Source organism: Hippopotamus amphibius, chromosome 5 (genome assembly GCF_030028045.1).
Source record: "Hippopotamus amphibius kiboko isolate mHipAmp2 chromosome 5, mHipAmp2.hap2, whole genome shotgun sequence".
In the NCBI taxonomy this organism is placed as follows: domain Eukaryota; kingdom Metazoa; phylum Chordata; class Mammalia; order Artiodactyla; family Hippopotamidae; genus Hippopotamus; species Hippopotamus amphibius.
The window spans coordinates 57,304,250-57,325,620 of NC_080190.1; the positions used below are offsets into that span (position 1 = coordinate 57,304,250).

Here is a 21,371-nt window from a genome sequence, read left to right on the forward strand (position 1 = left end):
CTCTGCGCTTCCTGCACTTGGGTAGCTATTTCCTTTCCCATGTTAGGGAAATTTTCAACTATAATCTCTTCCAATATTTTCTTGGGTCCTTTCTTTCTCTCTTCTCCTTCTGGGACCCATATAATGTGAATGTTGGTGCGATTAACATTGTCCCAGAGGTCTCTTAGGCTGTCTTCAGTTCTTTTCACTCTTTTTTCTTTATTCTTTTCTGCATCAGTGATGATCACCATTCTGTCTTCCAGGTCACTTATTTGCCCTTCTGCCTCAGTTAATCTGCTATTGGTTCCTTCTAGTGTAGTGTTCATTTCCGTTATTGTGTTGCATATCTCTGTTTGTTTGCTCTTTACTTCTTCTAGGTCTTTGGTAAACTTTTTGATCTTTGCATCCAGTCTTTTTTCAAAGTCCTGGATCATCTTCACTATCATTATTCTGAATTCTTTTTCTGGAAGGGTGCCTATCTCCTCTTCATTTAGTTGTTTTTCTGGGGCTTTATCCTGTCCCTTCATCTGGTACAAAGTCCTCTGCTTTTTCATTTTCTCTGTCTTTCTGTGGCTGTGGTTTTCAGTTCCACAAGATGAAATACTGCTGATCCTGCTCGATCCTGCTGTCTGCCCTCTTGTCAGCCCACTCTGTTCTTGGCCACCTAAGAGCAGGGCTCCCCCCTTGTTGCTGAGGTTAAGGGGCTACCTCTGGGGTGTTTTGTGGAGCCCCCACAAGCTGGCCGTGGGACACAGGGGCTGGGAGGAGCCCCCGTTGTCCACAAGCCAAGGCTGCGAGTGCAGAGGCAGTCGTGGCAGCCTAAGAAGGCCATTCAGATCCCCAGGTTACAGAGGAGGAAGCTGAGGCTCAGGCTGGTGAGGCCACTTCTGAGGACCCCCACTCAGTAAAGGCAGACCCTGTCCCCAGGCAGGACAGGAACCAAGGGGGTGGTGGCTTGACCCCTTCCCTCCATTGCGAGAAGCAGCTGGATGGTGTCCCCACTCAGCACTGGGCCTCGTCCTGCGGCTCTGGAGCGGTGTGAGCACCCTCTGACTGTGTGTGTTCTCCAGCAGGAGGGGCAGCCCTGGCCCCTAGCAGAGGAGCAGGGGACCCCCTTCCTCTCAGTCCTGAACCCGCCCCTCATCTCCAGGGCCCCTGTGCCCACCTCCCTCCTCCTGACAGGAGGTTGGATGGGGTGGGATAGAGGCCTCTTGATATTTGTAGGTGACCTAAGGCTGGATGGCTTGTCTTAGTCACATCCTTGAGCTGTCCCCTAAGACAGTCCCTGGGGGGGCATACCTGGCCAGGCTGACCCCGTCACCTCCACTTCACCTCCTCCAGGGCTGCTCTGACCTCCTGAGAGGCACTGCAGATCCTTCCATCTCCCTGTACAGAACTCTGAAAGGCAGCTCTGAACATTCTCTCTTAAAAAAAAAAGAAAAGGAAGGAAGGAAGAAAGAAAAGGGAAGAAATAGAGAAGGAGGAAGGAGTGGGAGGAAAGAAAGGAAAGAAAAGGAAAGAGGGACTTCCGTGATGGCGAAGTGGTTAAGAATCCGCCTGCCAATGCAGGGGCCACGGGTTCCAGCCTTGGTCTGGGAAGATCCCACATGCTGCGGAGCAACTAAGCCCATGTGTCATAGCTACTGAGTCTGCGCTCTAGAGCCTGCGAGCCACAGCTACTGAGCCTGTGTGCTGCAACTACTGAAGCCCGAGCGCCTAGAGCCTGTGCTCCACAATAAGAGAAGACACCACAATGAGAAGCCCATGAACCACAATGAAGAGTAGCCCCCTCTCGCCACAACTAGAGAAAGCCCATGCATAGCAACCAAGACCCAACGCAGCAAAGAAAAAAATCATCTTTAAAAAAAAAAAAAAGGAAAGAAAAAGAATATCACCTTGTAATTAGCTCTGATTTTGGTATCAAAGCATCTCGGGGTTATGAGTTCCAAGATATTTCATTTGTTTCGATCTCATTTCTATTTCTCTGCTTTCCTTGTATTTCATTTTCCATTTCTAATTTTCTGAGGTGCATGTAGGTTCTGCTGGCTTCTAGATCCAAAATTTACCCCAGAGGCAATTCTAAAATTTCCGCATGGTTGTTTTTGCTTGAAATTTTTCACTTGTTTCTAGTTTCATTGACAGGTGATTACAGAAAATAATCTCTGTTATTTATACTTTTCAAAATATTTTTGAGGTTTTTATTGTAGTCCAAAATGGTGAATTTTAATGTTATGTGGTCATCTGATGTTATTAGTGTATAGATTTTCATTGATTTCAATATTTATATAACGTATTTATGTTTTAAATTGTGTAATGTGTAATCACATGCTCCTGTGGACAGTAATTTTAAGCTTTCCTTAGGGACAGCTACAGACGAGAGGAGAACAATAATGTGTGAATGCTCAGGAATGGCAGATGGTGGTCTCCTCCCTCCCTCACCCCTGCCTCCCTCCCTCTCTCTTTCTCCCCCTCCCTGCTTCTCTCCTTCCCTCCCTGCCTTCCTCCCTCTTGCCTTCCAAGACTTGCATAGAGCATAGCCCTCCGTCGCTAGGTCGAGGCAGGGGTGTGGGGAGGTGGGGAGGAGGGACACCCCCGTTGCCCCCGTTCGCCATCCAAGGGAAGCCGTGAGTCCTGCTGCCCCAAGGCAAGATTGGGCAGGTGCCTGTGGGGCGAGGATGCAGGAGCTGGGAGAGAGAAACACGTGCCCAGGGCTCAGGGAGCACATACTCCCTGATAAATGCTCCATCTGTAAAGGTACCTTGCGGGTGCTCAGGAGTGGACGCTGGTTCATATCAGCCTTCTTGGGGGCTCAGCGCGGAGTCAGCCTCTGTGCACCAACAGGGATGGGACGATTAGCATGAAGAGGCCTGACAGTGGGGGGTGCACAAAGATGAAGACTCTTTCAGACTAGGTCAGGGGGAAAGAGAGGAGAATCCTTGTGGATAGAGCCAAGGGAGTCAGAGAATTAAGTCAGGGCCTATCATGGCACCAGATACAAAGTAACCCCCCGTGAAGGTGGAATGAGTGAACTTGGAGGGTGATGTGTGACGGTTGCACGTCCTCTCATTTGGCCGCAATTTTTCACGCAGCCACCAGAGGGCAGAGCTGACCCATACATTCCCTGGGGGGTGGCCGCCGGGCTCCCTCCTGTGAGTTCCGCTGGGGATGAGGAGCCTCAGAGCTCAGGGACCACCATCCCCCTCCGCAGGTGCAGAAACCATTCACATTCCCTGAGAGGTCAGAACCGTCTTCTCAGAAGCCATTCACATTCCCTGAGAGGTCAGAACCGTCTCTCTAGAACAAACGTGTCCAGTTGAGGCAAATGTTCCTGTATCCGTCTGACCAGCTTTCTCAGGTCTTTGGTGAGCCTGTGCCCCCTCTGGTCCCAGGGAGTACCCCCCTTTTCTCCCTTGCCAGGTGAGCACTGTTCCAGGTGGGGGGAGGAGCGTGCACTCGAGAGAGGGGTCCTCAGGTCCCTCACGATACCATAGGGGACGAAGATGCCGTCCGACCTTTCTGTCTGCTCTGAAGTGGACCTTAGAGAGGAATGGGAATTCCTGATCAAGGACACTGAAGACCCGGCCCCAGGCACCATCCCCCACCCTCCAGGCTTCAGGGGCACAGCTGGGAACCGGGGGCCTTCCTGAGTGAGGGTCTCGCCAGGGCCATAAGGGTCTGAGGCACAGAGTTTATGTCGACTGTGTCCTGCCACCACCTGGCCTTTCATGGCATGTACCGACCTGGGTCTCCTTCCCCACTCAGGCCACTCTATTCCTCTCATTTGTCTCTCCCAATCCGGCCAACTCTCCTTGGTTCTCTGGGGCTGCACATCAAGCGGCTGTGGAACGGCTCTCTGCTTGTCCCTCAGTTCCCTCTGCATCCGCGGGGTGTGCTTGCATCCTCGTGGGTCCCTGTGATTAGCCACCAGCTCGCTCTGCTGGTTCATGTTTATCCGAGACACTTGTCCTCAGGTTACCCTTCCACACTTCATGGGTGGAGGCTCTTTCTCCTCCTCCTTCAGCATCCCTCATGCTCCTTGGACCAGGCTGGATGCTGGGTCAGGATTTCATGCAGATTCCCTGTTTGTCCTGTGGACGTCTGCTGGGCTGTGGGCAGATGGAGCCACGGCAGCGGGCACAGCCCCAGGACAGGACCGCTGGGTTTCCAGGACAAGGCTTTGTGATAGAAGCAGACGTGGCTGGTGGCCAGTGGCCTGGCAGTGGTCACCTGCTGTAGTTGCACTCCTGAAGGCCCTGCCTCTCTGAAAGTCCCTGCAGGCCTGGCTCCTGGCCTTGGGTAGTGTGCAGTCCATGGCCCAGCGTGTTCCCTCTGGTCTTGAGTTGGGGCATGACCATGTAGCTTTAGGAGAGTCCCAGCTCTGGCAGAGGGGGGGGCTGCGCTCGGTTTGCAAAGGGCAGAGTTCCTGTGGCACAGGCCAGATATGAAGCACAGATTCAGTGGTTTATATTTATAGTCAAAATTTTTACATTAACACCGTTCCCAATAAACCAAGATGTGTTTGGTCGAAGCTGTCTTAGATACATGTTGATCGGAAGCTGGAGTCTTTACTTGTTCCTAGTCAGTTTCTCCTGGGTCAGTGAATAACACCTCCAGCACTCACCCAGCAGATCCTCTGCTACGAGGGGACTGGAAGGCAGCAGCAGCACACCAGGGGGTGGTTTCAGAAGAAGACCCTGGAGTTAGGGGTGATGCAGAGGCCAGGGAAGCTCTGCCTGCCCTGCGGAGGGTGGGCATCGGGCTGCTGTGCGAGGAGCTGGTGCCTGCCCCTCTACAGATGTGGGACTCTCCAGCAAGGATCCAGTTTGCCCCACACCAGTCACCCTGCCAGGAGCTCTACCTGAACGGTCATCTTTTTTTTTTTTTTTTTTATCTTTATTGGAGTATAATAGCTTTACACTGTTGTGCCAGTTTCCACTGTACAACAAAGCGAATCATCTGTATTTATACCTATATCCCCATATCCCCTCCCTCTTGAGCCTCCCTCCCAAGCATCCCTCCCACCCTCCCTATCTCACCCCTCTAGGTCATCAGCAATCATCGGGTTGATCTCCTTGTGTTAGGCAGTTGCTTCCCACTAGCTATTTTACATTTGGAAGTATATAACTGTCAATACTACTCTTTCACTTTGTTCCAGCTTCTCCTTCCCCACCTCCTCATGTCATCAAGTCTGTTCTGTACTTCTGTGTCTTTATTCTTCTTCTACCACTGAGTTCATCAATACCGTTTTTTTAAAAAAATTCCATCCATATACGTTAGCATACAGTATTTGTTCTTCTCTTTCTGACTTACTTCACTCTGTATGACAGACTCTAGGTCCATCCACCTCACTACAAATAACTCAATTTCATTCCTTTTTATGGCTAAGTAATATTCCATTGTATATATGTGCCACATCTTTATCCATTCATCTGTCAACGGGCATTTAGGTTGCTTCCATGTCCTGGCTATTGTAAATAATGCTGCAGTGAACATTGTGGTACATGTATCTTTTTGGATTATGGTTTTCTCTGGGTATATGCCCAGTAGTGGGATTGCTGGGTCATATGGTAGTTCTGTTTTTCGTTTTTTAAGGAGCCTCCATACTGTTTTCCATAGCGGCTGTACCAATTTACATTCCCACCAAGAGTGCAGGAAGGTTCCCTTTTCTCCACACCTTCTCCAGCATTTATTGTTCCTAGATTTTTTTGATGATGGCCAATCTGACTGGTGTGAGGTGATCCCTCATTGCAGTTTTGACTTGCATTTCTCTAATAATTAGTGATGTTGAGCATCTTTTCATGTGTTTGTTGGCCATCTGTATGTCTTCTTTGGAGAAATGTATGTTTAGGTCTTTGAACAGTCATCTTTTATCATCTCTTCAGCCCAGTGAGGTGGAGCAGCCTGTGGTCCAGCTGCCCTTCAGGATGCAGTGAGGGAGCAGGGTGGGTGGTGCTGAGATGTCCTTCTCGGCTCCATTCTTGAGCCACTCTAAGCTGAAAGCTCCAGAGAACGTCCTCTTTTCTTGAACATCCAGGTCTTTTAGAAAATGTAACCCAGACCATAGCCAATCTTAGGTCCCTATTGTGTCTTGAGGGGATATTGCTCCGACATCTCAGATCACTGGGACAAGCATTACAGGTCTAAATGCCGAGAGGCTTTAGTCCCTTCTGAAATGTTTTCAAAAGCCTAGGGGGGATGCAGTGAGGTATTCTTGCTGTAATCTGAGGTTAATTAAATATAAGAGGGCTCACAGAAGGGCACTGCACACGAGGGAGTAGGACACATCCAGGCTGTAGGACCAGGAAGAACAGACGCACAGAGCTGACTCCATGGTGTTCCGGGGCCTGGCTCCCGGATGAGCCAGGAGGAGGCCAGGGCTGACACGGGAGGGTCACGTGTGTGCCAGGATGTGGGCTCAGGCATTCTCTGAGGACAGTGGGAGCCCCGGGTGAACGTGATACGTGAACGTAATGAATGGGGGGGAAGGAATGGGGAGATGCATGGTGGGAAAGGTCCCCTTCAATTCCAGTATAAACACGAGGCCAGAATCAGCCAGATCAGAAGCTGGTCGTCTTGTGAAGCAGGCAGAAAAGACAGTCCCTTGTTGTCCTGAGCCTGGAATTCCTCCCAGGGGAACAGCTGTGACTGTTCAGAGCACGTGTTAATATGCATGTTTGCTTCTGAAGACCAGGGCCTCCTTGATCCTGGGATGAGCTGGGGTTAAATGAAAGCGTTGTCCATGAAGAAGCTTGGAGGCTGCTGAAAGTTCTCTGCTGTCACAGTGTAGGTGGCAGACGGTTTCTCTAACTCTCTCAGGCTGGGGTCCAGGTGCGGCCCATCCTGCATCTTTCTTGGCGAGGTGAGTGGAGGCAGAACCCCAGCCTGCTTGCTGCTAAGCCCTCCCTGCCCCCGCCATCTGCCTGTCCTGTCCCATCAGCTGTGCTTGGCTTTGCCTCCACCAGACAGCCTCATGTAACCAACCACCAGAGCCTGAGCCCTGCCTGGTGCCTCAGCTCTGGGCTTTGCATATGTGGTTTGCAAGGTGTGTGGAGCCCACTGCCCCAGAGAAAGGGACGCTTGAATTCTGTGAGAAGCCTCTGCCTTGGTCAACATCCCTGCTTTGAGGGACACTCATCCCCGGGAAGGCTGGTCAGGCACTCCAGCCATACTTGGTCCTTTCTTTTGCTCTGTCCTGACCTGTCTTGCCTTGCTGTCCTGCTTCCCGATGTAGCCACGGAAACCCTCTCGGGAGAGTCACTGCAGTCCAGGTGGAGGCAGGGATGAAGGAAATACCGAGCTTTCTCACCCCCGGCTCCTGGATGTTCCTTGCTACTTTGGCAGAGCTGGGGTTCGTTTTAAATACCAGCCTCATTATACCCTCACACTGCACGCTTCAGCCCCTTCTCACCAGCCACACAGAGGTCAGGAAGACTTTTCATTTGATGAGTCCCAAATCATCAAGTCTGACAATGTGGTCCCAAACTAAGCCCATAAGATGACAGCAAACCAAAGGAGGTCTCTCCTGCCTCACCCAAAGCCTCTGGTTGACCAGGTCCCTGCAGGTAGCATTGCCAGATAAAATGCAAGATGCCCAATCACACCTGAACTTCAGGTAAATGATGAATAATTTTTCAGTATAAGTATGTCCCAAATATTGCATACTACAGTAAAAAACCATGTGTTCCCTTGTGCGCTCTTGGTGGGATTGTAAACTGGTAAATGGGTGTAGCCACCGCGGGTAACAGTATGCAGGTTCCTCAAAAATTTAAAAATAGAACTACCAGATGATCCAACCATCCCACTGCTGGGTATATATCCAAAGGAAATGAGAACAGGTTATCAGAGAGATATCGTTACTCCCATGTTTACTGCAGCATTATTCACAATAGCCAAGTATGGAAACAACCTCAGTGCCCATTGATACGTGAATGGATAAAGGAGATGTGGTATAAACACACAACAGAATATTGTTCAGCCGTGAGAAAAAAGGATATTCTGCCATTTGCGACAACATGGATAGACCTTGAGGACATTATACTAAGTGAGGTAAGTCAGACAGAGAAAGACAAGTATTGTATGATATCCACCTTTGTGTGTGTGTGTGTGTGTGTGTGTGTGTGTGGCAGAAAAGGCAGGCAGAACACTCTAGACCAGAAGAATCATGATCAAAAAGAGACATGGAAAGTGCCACTCAGTTCTGTGAACTTGCAGCATCCTCTTAGACGTTGCGGAAGGGAGAGTGGTGGAACATGGGATGAAGAACAAGGTAAGGCCAGGTAAATAATTAGTCATTTTATTAGAATTTTTATGACACACGTTTATGTATTGGCATTAAGCTATGGGAGCGACTTGTTAAACAGATGACTTAAATGATTAAATACCCCATGGTAGTCTTTCACTGTTTAGTAAAAATAATATCTGAACCAGTGTTAATTTCTTGATTATGATGGTTATATTGGAAAACATCTTTGTATGAAATATAAAATAAAGTACTAGGGTGATGGAGTATCACATGGGCAACCTACTCTCATAGGTTCAGAAAACAATTTGTGGTGCACTTGCACCTTTCCTATAGGTTTGATATTGCTTCAGAATAATAATTTAAAAAGAAAGAGAAAACCAGGGCTCAAAAAGTTATACAACCTGACCAAGGCCACATGGATAATTAGTGGCAGCTCCAAACTGCACCTCGGGTGTGTCTGACTCCTGGATCCACGCCCTTCCCCGTAAGCCATGGCCCTGGACCTCCGGTCTGCCTCGCCCCAGACCCTTTAAAATCTGCCCAAGAGAACCCCTGCTCCTGTTGCTTCACCTGCAGAATGGTACCCCTTCCAAGCCAAGTTGAGGTCCTTCAGCCGGACCTGCTCCCCACTCGCCCCAACCCTGCCCTGGCCCTGGCCCCCCGTTCTGTGTCTGCCAGGGTCGCAGGGCACGTAACAGGCGGCAGCGGGGCAGCTGGAAGCACTCAGGGCTCCAGATAAGCTCTGAGGGGCTCCCTGCTCCTAGGAGCGGGGTTCTGTTCGCTGAGTGCCCAGTCTCCCTGAGGATCTCAATGTTTCCAGACCACTTGCAGGTAAGCATGGCGATTTTTTCCTGTCCTGGTTTGCCATCATTACCATCCCTACATTAGAGTCTCTCCTCATCAAGTGGCTTGAAGAGGGAATCTCGTCAATTAAGCCTTCACACGTCATTCCACTACTTAAAGAAATCACCACTGCAGGTCATCAGATATCACCATGGCCAAGACAAAAACCATCGCCCTCCTGTGACCTTCCCGCCCGACCCTGCCCCCCGACTGCTGAGCCTGCCAGGGCAGCGGAATGGGGAGCCTGCAGACGGTTCGCCTTTGCCTGTGAACCATGTGTCTATCAGCTCAGCCGCAGGCCCCAGAAGCACAAGCTGGGGGCTCAGTGGTGAGCCACGCCCCATGACAGACAGTTTTCTCCAGCTCATCCTGACCACCCCTTGGCTTGAGACATGACCTCTGCATATGCTGGGGCCACATGGACCCTTCCAAGAGCCAAAGAGGCCCTGGAGCGGGAGTGGCCCTAGGAGACAGCCCTGTATGTCTCTGGTCTGCCTCTTTGCTCCCCTGGGAAAAGAGTCCAGCCCTGGTATGTTCTCTCCTGCTGGTGGGCTTTTGGGGGATAGTGATTAGTGATTCTGGGGCTGTGAACGTGTCACTAGCCAGGCCTGGGTTGGGGGGGAGGGGACGAGGCCCAGGAGGGAGAGGGCTCCCTTCGCCACATTCCTGTGTAATTGCTCTCGCTCTTCACTGCTCGGGAAACTGGATGGAGAGAGAGTGGGTGGCCTCTGGTCCATGGGAATTTTCCCTTCTCACCGACCTGGAGTTTTTCGTTAGTGGGTTTCCTAAATGCCCCTCCAGCTTGAGTGCCCTGTAAGGAAATGTGTTGAGTAAACAGGATGGCAGCTTCCTGCCTGGCCCTCCTGGAGAAGAGGCCCTTGTAACAGGAGCCTCCCTGAGGTGGAGAGGAAGCCTGGTAGCCTACATCAGTATAAATGGTGCCATCCACCTCACCACCCCGATCTGGAGGCCGAGAGCCAGGCTCTGTTTATGTGGGTGAGTTTAGCCCCATCCCCTGGGTCTTCTCCAGGGTTGCAGGCAGCGTGGACCAGCCCAGCAGCCCCAGGCTTCACTGCAGGTCAGGCAGGGAAGCAGGGGACCTCCCCATGAACCACAGGAGTTGTTCCACAGGATCCTAACTGTGGGTGCAGGAAGATGGGCTTGCAAATATCCTCACACTTCACTGTGCTCCTGGGCCGGGTCCATGGGCCTCAGGGTCTCAGCAGGGCCTGTGGGGTGGGAGCAGGGGGAGGCACAGCCTGCCAAAGAGAGATGGACACCCCAGCAGGGAGGAGGGGACTCCCTGGCATTGAGCAACACGGGGTGGCCGAGCCATGGGCCCTGGCCATCTCTGCTCACCCGCAGGATCAGCATCCCTTAGAACTCAAAAGGAGGGCGGCTGAGAGTATGAGGCCTGGATGGAGCGAGTGCGTGTGTGACCACATCCTTCCTCCCAACAACCTGGGAGGGACAGGCCAGGGTTGCCTCCAGGACAGAAGTTTCAGCCGAAGCCAAGAGAGGGGAAGTGAGTTCCCATGGTCACACAGTGAGGAATAAACAGAGACTCCATTAGAACCCGGGTCCTCTGACTCTCCAGAGCTCTTTACAAATACTCACCTGCCTGAGTACCACATCAGCCCTAGCCAGAGGGATGGGGTGTGAGACCGTGTTAGATACCAGAGGATGCTGGGGGTTTCCAGGGATAGTTTGGGTCTTTCCAGAGCTCCCGTGTGTACCTGCCCTAGCCCTCAGATTCCGTTATGTGCCTGGATCTTGACAAAGCACAGCAAGGGGAGACCTTTGCAAATGCTTCAGATGGGCCACGGCCCTTCCCTTCTGCAGGGGGAGCCGCTGGAGCGGACGCTATGCTGCTGTGCTCTTTGGCCTTCACCCTCATGTGGTTGGTGGCTTCTGGCCTCGATGTGAAGGAAGTTTGTCTTGGAAGCCCTGGCATCCCTGGTGCTCCTGGATCCCATGGCTTGCCAGGAAGAGATGGGAGAGATGGTATCAAAGGAGACCCTGGACCTCCAGGTACTGAATGGGAGCTGAGGGATAGTGACCTGTTTTCAGGGGGACCAGCTGTCCAGGGTTCCAGGCTGGGTCCAAGGGTTGGATGGATGGTGGGAGTTTCCTGGGGGCCCTTAGACTAGAGCAGCCCTGGAGGGTCTATCCTCAAGGTGCCCATGGAGTGACAGGTGAGTCAGCCTGGCTGATAATGGCGGTCTAGTCACATCAGCCCCAACCCACTGTGAGTGGTGGATACCATACATCCTTGTCCCCCTCTCTCTGCAGGCCCCATGGGCCCCCCTGGAGGAATGCCAGGCCTCCCTGGGCGTGACGGGATGACTGGAGCCCCTGGCCTCGCTGGAGAGCGTGGAGAAAAGGGAGAGCCTGGTGAGAGGGGCCCTCCAGGTGAGCAGGATATGGCTGGACACCGTGCCCATGCGGTCTGTTACACGAGGGCTGATGGGCATCAGACAAAACCTTCACATCCCCAAAGGGCATCTTGTTCTACCTGGATAAGGGCATATGGGGTTGAGAAACCAGAGGTGTCTGGGCCGTGGGCCACAGCACAGGGACTGGTGGGTGTGGGAGTGTTCCAGGCATCGCAGCTGCTGATGGGGAGACACAGAGTGTCAGGTGTGGGAGACAGGACGGCACCTGGAGGTGGAGAGGCATTTCCTAGGGCTGAGATGTAGGGGCATTCTGAAGGGTGTACAGGGTTAAGTGGACCAAGGACCAGGCATGATAAAATGGAGAACCCCGCATGTGCAGGGGAACTCTGGCACTCTGAGCAGTAGTCAAGGTCCAGCAGGAGAGTCACAGAGAACCACATCTGCTCTTAATGGAGGGTGGGAAAGGGGCCCTGCCCAGAAAGCAGAAAACTCACAGAAGTGGACAGACAGAGCCATGAAAGGATATGGCAGGAAAGAAGAACAGGGAGGGGGCTGAGCAGGTGCAAGGCTGCGTTAAAGGACGCGTGTGTAGGGAATATGGAAACACACTCCAGCCTCATGGACCTTTGTGACCTGGGGCCTGGGCAGTGGTTCTAGACAAGTGAAGGACAGAATGCCAGGCTTGCAGCTGGCCTCGCAGCTGCTTGGCAGCAAGTGGGGCTGTTGTTGGCCTGCCCCTCATCTTGCTGGGGGTCTCTCCACAGGGCTTTCAGCGTATCTAGATGAGGAGCTCCAGAGCACACTCCATGAGATCAGACATCAAGTCTTGCAGTTCATGGGCGGTAAGGGCACCCCTTGGGGACTTACAGGGTAGAGGGTCTCCCATAAGTTCTCTTCATCCTCGGCACTAGACTCCAGAATCTAGAGACTTGACAAACAAGTGTGGACATGAAGGTCTCTTTTCAGACGTTCTCAAATGGCCCAGGGGAGACAGAAGTAGACATGGATTAGCTCCCTGTGCCCTGGGGAAGTGAGGTCCCTGCCTATATTCCTTTCTATTGAATCCCAGGAAATTGCACCGTTTCCAGCACATAGTAGACAGTCAATAAGTAATTGTCAAATGGATGAGTGAATAATTGAATGATGAGAGGATAAAGTCCAGAAAGACTAGGATCAGAAGAGGGAGGAAAGAGAGACAGAGAGACAGAGATGAAGAGAGTGGGAAGCGCATAAAGGGAAGGAAAGGGACTTGGAAACAAAGGACTGTGGCCTGACCTGGATTCCTGTGCTGTCAGTCCTCAGTTTGCAGGGGTCCATGCTGGCTGTCGGAGAGAAGGTCTTCTCCACCAACGGGCAGTCGGCCAATTTTGATGCCATTAGAGAGATGTGTGCCAGGGTTGGGGGACGCATTGCTGCCCCGAGGAGTCCAGAGGAGAATGAGGCCATTGCAAGCATCGTGAAGAAGCACAACACTTATGCTTACCTGGGCCTGACTGAGGGTCCCACTGCTGGAGACTTCCACTGCCTGGATGGAGCCCCTGTGAATTACACCAGCTGGTACCCAGGGGAGCCCAGGGGTCGGGGTAAAGAGCAGTGTGTGGAGATGTACACAGATGGCCAGTGGAATGACAAGAACTGCTTGCAGTACCGACTGGCCATCTGTGAGTTTTGAGCAGGCACCAAGGCCACAGGATGGATAGGGTCCTGCCTTGCCTTTCAGCCTCCACCCTGGGGATGCACCTGGTCTGTGAGATGCTACAACTCCTTTGTGGCATTCTTGGCCACTCCACTCCCAGGTGGGCCCTTACTCCTCCCCTATGATCACTAATCAGTCTGACTCCACCTGGAGCCCTTTCTCAGCATTGCACTCTAGGCAGCCACTCTAACTTTACCCTTTGGCAAGAGACGGAGGCTTCTTTCTTCCTCGTCTTGTCCAGTTCCTTCATTTATAGATGGCAAAAGTGAGGTCCGGGCGTGGAGGTTCCCTCCAGAATCACACACAGGGAGCCTGCTTCCTGCCCCCCTCTGCTCTTTCTTTGTAGCCCATTGCCTGCCCAGCCTTATCAAGATTTAACAGTTCTGCTCAAGCATAATGATAGATGGGTGGACTCCTGGGAAATTCCAAATGTGTGGAGCTAAGGATACCTTTGGGACTATCCAGCAGCCTGAGGTCTGTGAGGGCACATCTGGTCAGGCTCTCCCTGAGGTGATGCCCCAGCATGGTGGAGGCCAACCCACCCCTAGTGACTGGCATGTATCACCCACTTGCTTGAGTCCTGGGGTGCCAGCTCAACTCCCTGACTTAAAAGCAGCCCGCCACACCTCTAGGGAAGATCTCACGCCCCACCTCAGACATTACCCAAGTAATTTCCTGCTGATGAACGTATCCCCACCACTTCAGACCTCAGTGAGGTGTTTATTGAGCATATACTATATACCGAGCACCTTGCCAAGCACTTCTTTTTTTCAAGAAATTTTATTGAGATATAACTGACATACAATAAACTGCATATATTTAAAGTGTACAATTTGATTTTTTTTCTTATTAGCAATGTGTATATGGCAATCCCAATCTCCCAATTCACCCCCCCCCACCTCCCCACCCCTACCCTCCCTGCTTTCCCCACTTGGTGTTCATATGTTTGTTCTCTACATATGTGTTTATTTCTGCCTTGCAAACCAGTTGATCTGTACCCTTTTTCTATATTCTGCGTATATGCGTTAATATACGATATTTGTTTTTCTCTTTCTGACTTAACTCTGTATGACAGTCTCTAGGTCCATCCATGTCTCTACAAATGACCCAATTGCATTCCTTTTTACAGCTGAGTAATATTCCGTTGTATATATGTACCACATCTTCTTTATCCCTTCATCTGTTGATGGATATTTAGGTTGCTTCCGTGTCCTGGCTATTGTAAATAGTGCTACAATGAACATTGGGGTGCGTATGTCTTTTTGAATTATGGTGTTCTCTGGGTATATGCCCAGTAGTGGGATTGCTGGGTCATATGGTAATTCTATTTTTAGTTTTTCAAGGAACTTCCATATTGTTCTCCATAGTGGCTGTATCCATTTACATTCCCACCAACAGTGCAGGAGGGTTCCCTTTTCTCCACACCCTCTCCAGCATTTACTGTTTGTAGATTTTCTGATGATGCCCATTCTAACCAGTGTGAGGTGGTACCTCATTGTAGTTTGGATTTGCATTTCTCTAATAATTAGTGATGTTGAGCATCTTTTCATGTGCCTCTTGGCCATCTGTATGTCTTCTTTGGAGAAATGCCTATTTAGGTCTTCTGCCCATTGTTTGATTGGGTTGTTTGTTTTATTGAGCTGGATGAACTGTTTATATATTTTGGAGACTAATCCTTTGTTGATTCGTTTGCAAATATTTTCTCCCATTCTGAGGGTTGTCTTTTTGTCTTGTTTACTGTTTCCTGTGCTGTGCAAAAGCTTTTAAGTTTCCTTAGGTGCCGCTTATTTAGTTTTGTTTTTATTTCCATTACTCTAGGAGGTTTGCCAAGCACTTCTAAGACATCTTATAAAATATGATGTAATATTCACACAGTACCATGGAATGAGCATTATTTTCCCCATTTTTTTATATAAAAACACTGAAACTTAGAGAAGTGAAATGTTTTGAGTTTTGTTACACAGAGCAAGTGACAGAGGCTGGTTTCAAACCCATCTACCTGAACCTGAAGCTTGTTCTCACAACCACCTCACCTTCTCACTGAGCAGAGACGATTCAAGTGTAATAAATCACGAATATGTTAACACGAGTTTCCATTGCTTTGGTTTCAAGAAACATTTCTGTGTTTTTAGAAATCAAGTTAACTCTGGCTCTGTGCCCCAATTCTTTGAAAAGTGGAAAGTTCAGTCTCAGGTTAAGCTTTCTTTGTTGGGTGGGAGGGGCAAACTGCTACCATCCTCAGGTTGTATGGGCAGATGGGGAGGTACAGAAACATCTCGAGGAACAAATGAGCAATAGTGTTGGTGGTTGGCATCAAGAGAACTCCTGATCTAAGTCCACATGGTCCATTTGTGGGTGGTGATACCATGCCTTCCATTTCCCACTCAGCCTCCGGAAGCAGTGGTGGCATTCAGGGCTCTGTGAGCCTCCTCAGTCTCAGGTCTTCATGGAAAGGGACCATGTGGCCTCCATGTCCCAAAGCTATGTGTGAATCAGATCATGTCCCTACTTGCTTGAGGAGGCGACCACATATATGTCCCATCTCCAGAAAGGCCCCCACTTCTCCCACCTTGACATCGTCTAATGCTCTCCTTCACTGCATACACTTCTTTTTTGGGACAAGAGGAAGCTCTGGATCACAACCCACAAACCCAGATGGGAGTGAGCAGAAATATTTTTCATTCTTTCATGAATGTGAATTTTACTCGGTCACCCTGCCGTGTGTGCTTAGGGGCCAGAGCACAAGTTATTGAGCCTTCCCCAAAATTCAAAAAAGTAAAAAGGAGAAACATGTTCCCCGTTTTACAGATGAACAGTCTAAGTCTCTGAAAATTGTTGCCTTCTTATTTCTTGTTAATTTTATTTTTACTTTCTTTATGGTGTTATTTGCTATTGTTATTATATTATTTTTATCACCTTTTAAATTAATTATTGCTGGTTTATAAGAAAAATGTTGGTTTATTTTTGGTTGATCATATATCCAACCATCATTTTGGATTCTCATTTTCCTCCTAATACTTCTAATATAATTGATTCTCATATTTTATAAATATATGATTGTATTTACAGATGACAGAAAATTTGCCTGTTCCTTAAGTTATTTGTATTTCTTATATATCATTCTTAGCTTTTTATAGGGGCCAGGAGACCCTATATATTGTTGTAGACACTCAGTGATAAATGTTATCTTTAGGGGAACACTGAATGTATAATGAGAACATTTCCAGTATTTTGGCATTGAGTTGCTTGTTTTAGGTTTCTGATGCCTTTTATCAAGGCAAAGAAGTTCCCTCTTTTTCTTAGTTTGCTGAGATTCATTTTCATCATGAATGTGTATTGAGCTTTATCAGATGATTTTTTTGGAGTTTCCTTTACGCTGTTAACATCAAAAGGGTGTCAAGTGTGAGTTGAGTCATTTCCTGTTCCTGGGTACTGGCATCTAGATCCCACAGGTGAGAATAAGAGGCTCATCTTTTAATGATTCCAGAGAGTTCCAGGGACCCCACCATGGAACCTGCAAGGTGAGGGCTATTCAACATGAGTGATTTAGTAATTCCCATACTCTTGGTCAGTATAAGGAAGACTAAAGAGGGGAAGCAAGCTGACCTACCTTGGGTGACATATGTACTCTCACACTGGAATTTATCCCTTCCTCTCGTCTCGCTGTGGGATGGGGGAGGAGACTGTCCTCTCCTCCAACTAATCTTTGCAAATAGGGATGCCAAATTACTTTGCCTTCCTTCCCTGATTAAGTCACCTAAGGCAGAAATCTCCTGTTCTAAAATTGCTGAATGGGCTTCCTAGGTGGCGCAGTGGTTAAGAATCCGCCTGCCAATGCAGAGGTCACGGGTTCGATCCCAGCTCCAGGAAGATCCCACATGCCGCGGAGCAACTAAGCCCGTGTGCCAAAAAAAAAAAAAAAAAAAAATGCTAAAATTGCTGAAGTGTTCAACCAGCAGAGGGCCTGATCTTGCTGAGGCATGGGGAGATGAAGAAGGAGGAGATTAGAACTGTGAGCAGGTGTGTTCTGGGGCAATGTGGATTTCCACCACTTGGATGGAATTTCCCAGGGGCTGCCACGGTCAATGCCAATGTCAATATCATGGAAGCTAGCCAGGGTTTAAAGCTTACTCATGAGCAGATTGCTTCTTGGAACACAGGGACTTAAAGAGCAAGAGACCATGAATTGAAATGTTCACTGATGTCATGTTGAGGGTGGGAACATGCGTCTGGAGGCTCTTACAGAATCCCTTATATGAAGGACCAGCTCTTGAGATGAGCTGTCATTTATAATCAGTCATACAAAGGGATCCAACAACCAGTTAGGATGGGCCAAGAAGCAGCAGGTTTCCCACTAATACACGGTCCCTCCTGTGAGCAGGTATTCCCATCCTGGGTACCATCATTCTCTCTACCACCCACACATGCAATAAAATAAGAGAGAATGCACTGCCCACCCTTCACTTCAAGAAGCCACCACTCTATGGCCAGGGTGGTGATGAATCCAAGATGAAACAGATTTTAATGACAAAGTTAGGCGACAATAATCATTTGACCTGTATTTTACATCAACCCTAGAAAGTTTGTGTGCCAGGGGAAGAATTTGTCTGAAGAATTTTGAGACCATGTATTAGTTTCGAGGAAAGGATGAGAGCTTCAGGCTTCAAGATTGTACATACCTGCATTAAGATTCTTAAACTTTTGTTATATGTTAAATTAATGAGTTAATTGGATTATTTTTTGATGTTGAACCATCTTTGCATTCCTGGGATATACCCTGCTTGGTCTAATGGCTGATACTCTCATCATACTTATTATGTGCCAGGTATTATATTTCCATTAACTCATATAATCCTCATTAACCCTATTATATAGATGCTATTATTACGCCCAGTTTAAAAAGGAGAATATTGAGGCACATAGAGATTAAAGTGATTTTCCAAAGATGATGCAGGCAGCTCATGGCAGAAGTGGGCTATGAATACAGGAAGTCAGATACCAGGGACTGTGCTATTAATTGTTGATGCATGGCTGGACTTTAATAGCTATTTTTTTCTTCAAGCTTTGAAGGGGTTTAATTATTCTGATATTAGTGGCTACTAGGGACATATTCTTCCCACATTTAAAGCTGCTGCTCCCTTAGTGTCTGCTCACAGTCACATGGCCAAGCCAGACATCCAAGGGGTTGGGGCGTTTACTCCACATACTCTAGTGGGAGGCACTGCAAAATACCATGGCAGAGGGCATGGATATATATTTCTATGAAAAGAAAATGTGAAAAATCAGGACAAGAATTCAAACCACCATGGTTATATTTGCCAAATTTATTTATTTTTGCAAAGAACGAGTTTTTTTTGAAATTGTATTAATAGCTCTATAGTTATTTCCTTATTCTTGTTCATTAGTTTCACTGTTTAATTTTTAATCCTCATTTATTTATTATTCCTTATTTATTTATTCTTTATTGATACTGTGTTTTAAAAACTATCAATTTATCTGTTGTCTAGAGTCGACAGTCTTCAGAGGCCTATTTTTGAGTCTTGTATCAATCAGATTTCACTCTGCTTATTTCTTACTGTGTTTGGTAGTTTTTACAAGGTGAATTCAAATTTACTGATCTTCATCTGAGAAAATCCTGAGGTGCCTGGGTTAAAGGTAAGGTCCCACATGGCTTTTATATCCCCATGGTACACTAAATTGTGATGAGCTGGGATGCTTGAAAAACAACTTTTCATCTTGGCATCAAGGGCAAAATTCAATAATAATAATCATAGCAAAAAAAATACTGATAAGCATAAATTCAAACCCCGGATCTGTGATGGGACAGACTTACTGGAGACGCATCCTCGAGGGAGGGTCTTGTTTCCCACCAGCATCAAGTATTTCTTTTTCTTTTCTTATTTTATTTTATTTTTATTTATTTTTTATTTTTTAATCTCTTTATTGGAATATAATTGCTTTACATCCTTGTACCAGTTTTTGAGGTACACCAAAGTGAATCAGCTGTATTTATACATATGTCCCCATATCCCCTCCCTCCCTTGACTCTTTCCTGTGACTGCCTCCCACCCTCCCTATCCCAGCCCTCTAAGGCGTCACCCATCATCAAGTTGATCTCCCTTTGTTATACAGCAACTTCCCACTAGCTATCTATTTTACATTTGGTAGTGTATATATGTCTATGCTACTTTCTCACTTCGTCCCAGCTTCCCCTTCATGCCCCCGACCCCCAACCCTGTGTCCTCAAGTCCGTTCTCTACATCTGCATCTTTATTCTTGCCCTGTCACTGGGTTCATCAGGACCATTTTTTTAGATTCCATATATATGAGTTAGCATATGGTATTTGTTTTTCTCTTTCTGGTTTACTTCGCTCTGTATGACAGTCTCTAGGTCTAGCCACCTCATTACAAATAGCTCAATTTCACTCCTTTTTATGGCTGAGTAATATTCCCTTGTATATATGTGCCACATCTTCTTTATCCACTCACCTGTTGATGGGCATTTAGGTTGCTTTGAGTATTTCTTATTGTCCCTTTGCTCACAGGGCACACCCTTCCCTCCTCCTGTTCTGTCCTCTCCCCTGCTTCTAAAGCCACCCTTCCTCTACGTCCACAGCACATATAGGGTCCTTGTTGTATGTAAATCTCTCAGCTTCAAATTTCCACCTTTCTGGGAAGTCTGCTGGTTTGCTGTATGGTTTGAGAGTTCTTTGTCCTCTGGGCCTATGGGCACTTCAGGGCTATGTCAATGGCATCAGGAAACACACCCCTGAGAGGAGTCTTCTTTACAATGGGCCCCTCTCAGTGTCTGGCAGGCTCCTTGATAACAGGAATCTGGGAGGCTTGCTGAACAGGGCACAGTGACTTGAGTACACAGGGGCCAATGACCCTTGAGGAGCCCAGGTACCAATCACAAGGCAGGGTCAAAGGGAAGTGGCCCTGCCCCCGCTCCACCCCAGGGAAAAGCAAACCTCTAGAGTTGTTTGGTGAGACTAAGTGTTTCAAAGAGTGGGTGTAAGTTTGGGGGGAGGTAGGAATCAAAAGCTAGGTCAAGGACTTCAAAAAGGCCACCTGATCAGGCTCTGGAGATAAGAACCGGACATTCCTGGAAACCCAGGCGTGGAGGAGCCACAGACTGGTCTGGGGTCTGCCCTGCTCAGGGTCTCTGCTTCTCTCCTCCCTCTCTCGGTGAATCCTCCCTGTGTGTCAGCCCTGAGTTACACCCTGGAGACAAGGAGGTGAATCAAACGCACCTCCTGCCTAGAATAGTATTAAAAGGGCTGAGAAAGTGGGCACAGATGTTAGCTTTAGCTGGAGGGAAGTCAAGAGGGCCACTCTGAGGACATGTTGCTGGGGAATTCCTTTGTTCCACAAATGTTTGAGTACTGATTCCGTTCCTGGGCCCTCTTCCAGGTGGAGATGCACGATCCCTGTTCTCATGAAGTTCCAGTTCTAAAGCAGTGGGATGGTCAATAAATATGCAACCAAAGATATAAGTTTTACACAGTGATGGATTATAAGCAGATAACTAAAACAGAGAGTTATAATTTTGTGATAGAGTAGTTAGGGAAAGCCCTTTCTCCAGAGATAATACTTAAGATGAAATCTGAATGACAACAAGCAATTATGCAAAGATGGAGAGGAGTGTCCTAGGCTGGCAGAGCTAGTGCAAATGCCCACGTTCAGCTTTGAATTTGAATTTCCTCTCCTTGGGCCTAGTCCTGTGACTGGCCCAGAGAGGAATGAGAAGGGAGGAAGGAGGTGACTCAGTGTTACAGGTCTTTAACCCCTTCCTCTGCTCTTAGTAAATTAAATATGAATGGAAGGGTGAACTAGGCAGAACAACTGATACAGAGCTGTGTGCCTGTACGTGTGTGAGTGCGAGCATGTGCTTGTTTGGTAGGATATCTGTGCACGTCCCTTCCAGAAATAAATATTTGGAAAGAACTATCCTCTGTGATTCTGATCCGTGATCTGAGAATCTGTGATTCTAGAGGATCAGGTAGCCTGAGCTGTAGAGATGGCTGTATGGGCGGGAGCAGTAGGAGGAGTTTGGGCTGTTGCAGTAGAGAGCTGCTCAGTGCTAAGCTGGAGACCCCACCAGCAGCCCTGGAGAACTGCCCAGGATGCGGCAGTTCTAAGGTTGGTTGTTTATTAATCTGGGATTGAAGGCCGGTCCGGCACTGTCCCTGGTCACCCGACTAATTGGGGCTTA

At 48.4% G+C, this 21,371-nt stretch overlaps 1 protein-coding gene across 1 annotated transcript; it reads left to right on the plus strand.

Annotated features, from left to right (window-relative positions):
* Positions 1 to 10,008: 10,008 nt before the first annotated feature.
* Positions 10,009 to 13,963, plus strand: LOC130853715 (pulmonary surfactant-associated protein A). Its single transcript, XM_057735981.1, has 5 exons — positions 10,009 to 10,060; positions 10,907 to 11,095; positions 11,357 to 11,476; positions 12,225 to 12,302; positions 12,756 to 13,963. Exons 2-5 carry the CDS (start codon positions 10,930 to 10,932, stop codon positions 13,130 to 13,132), a joined length of 741 nt encoding a protein of 246 aa, XP_057591964.1. The 5' UTR covers positions 10,009 to 10,060; positions 10,907 to 10,929; the 3' UTR covers positions 13,133 to 13,963.
* Positions 13,964 to 21,371: the final 7,408 nt, after the last annotated feature.

Excerpts from the sequence above, each read along its gene's own strand:
- LOC130853715 (XM_057735981.1), top strand. The coding sequence starts at position 10,930 with ATGCTGCTGTGCTCTTTGGCCTTCACCCTCATGTGGTTGGTGGCTTCT. Across the intron at positions 11,096-11,356 it reads AGGAGACCCTGGACCTCCAG|GCCCCATGGGCCCCCCTGGA; the intron begins GTACTGAATGGG and ends CTCTCTCTGCAG. Across the intron at positions 11,477-12,224 it reads TGGTGAGAGGGGCCCTCCAG|GGCTTTCAGCGTATCTAGAT; the intron begins GTGAGCAGGATA and ends GTCTCTCCACAG.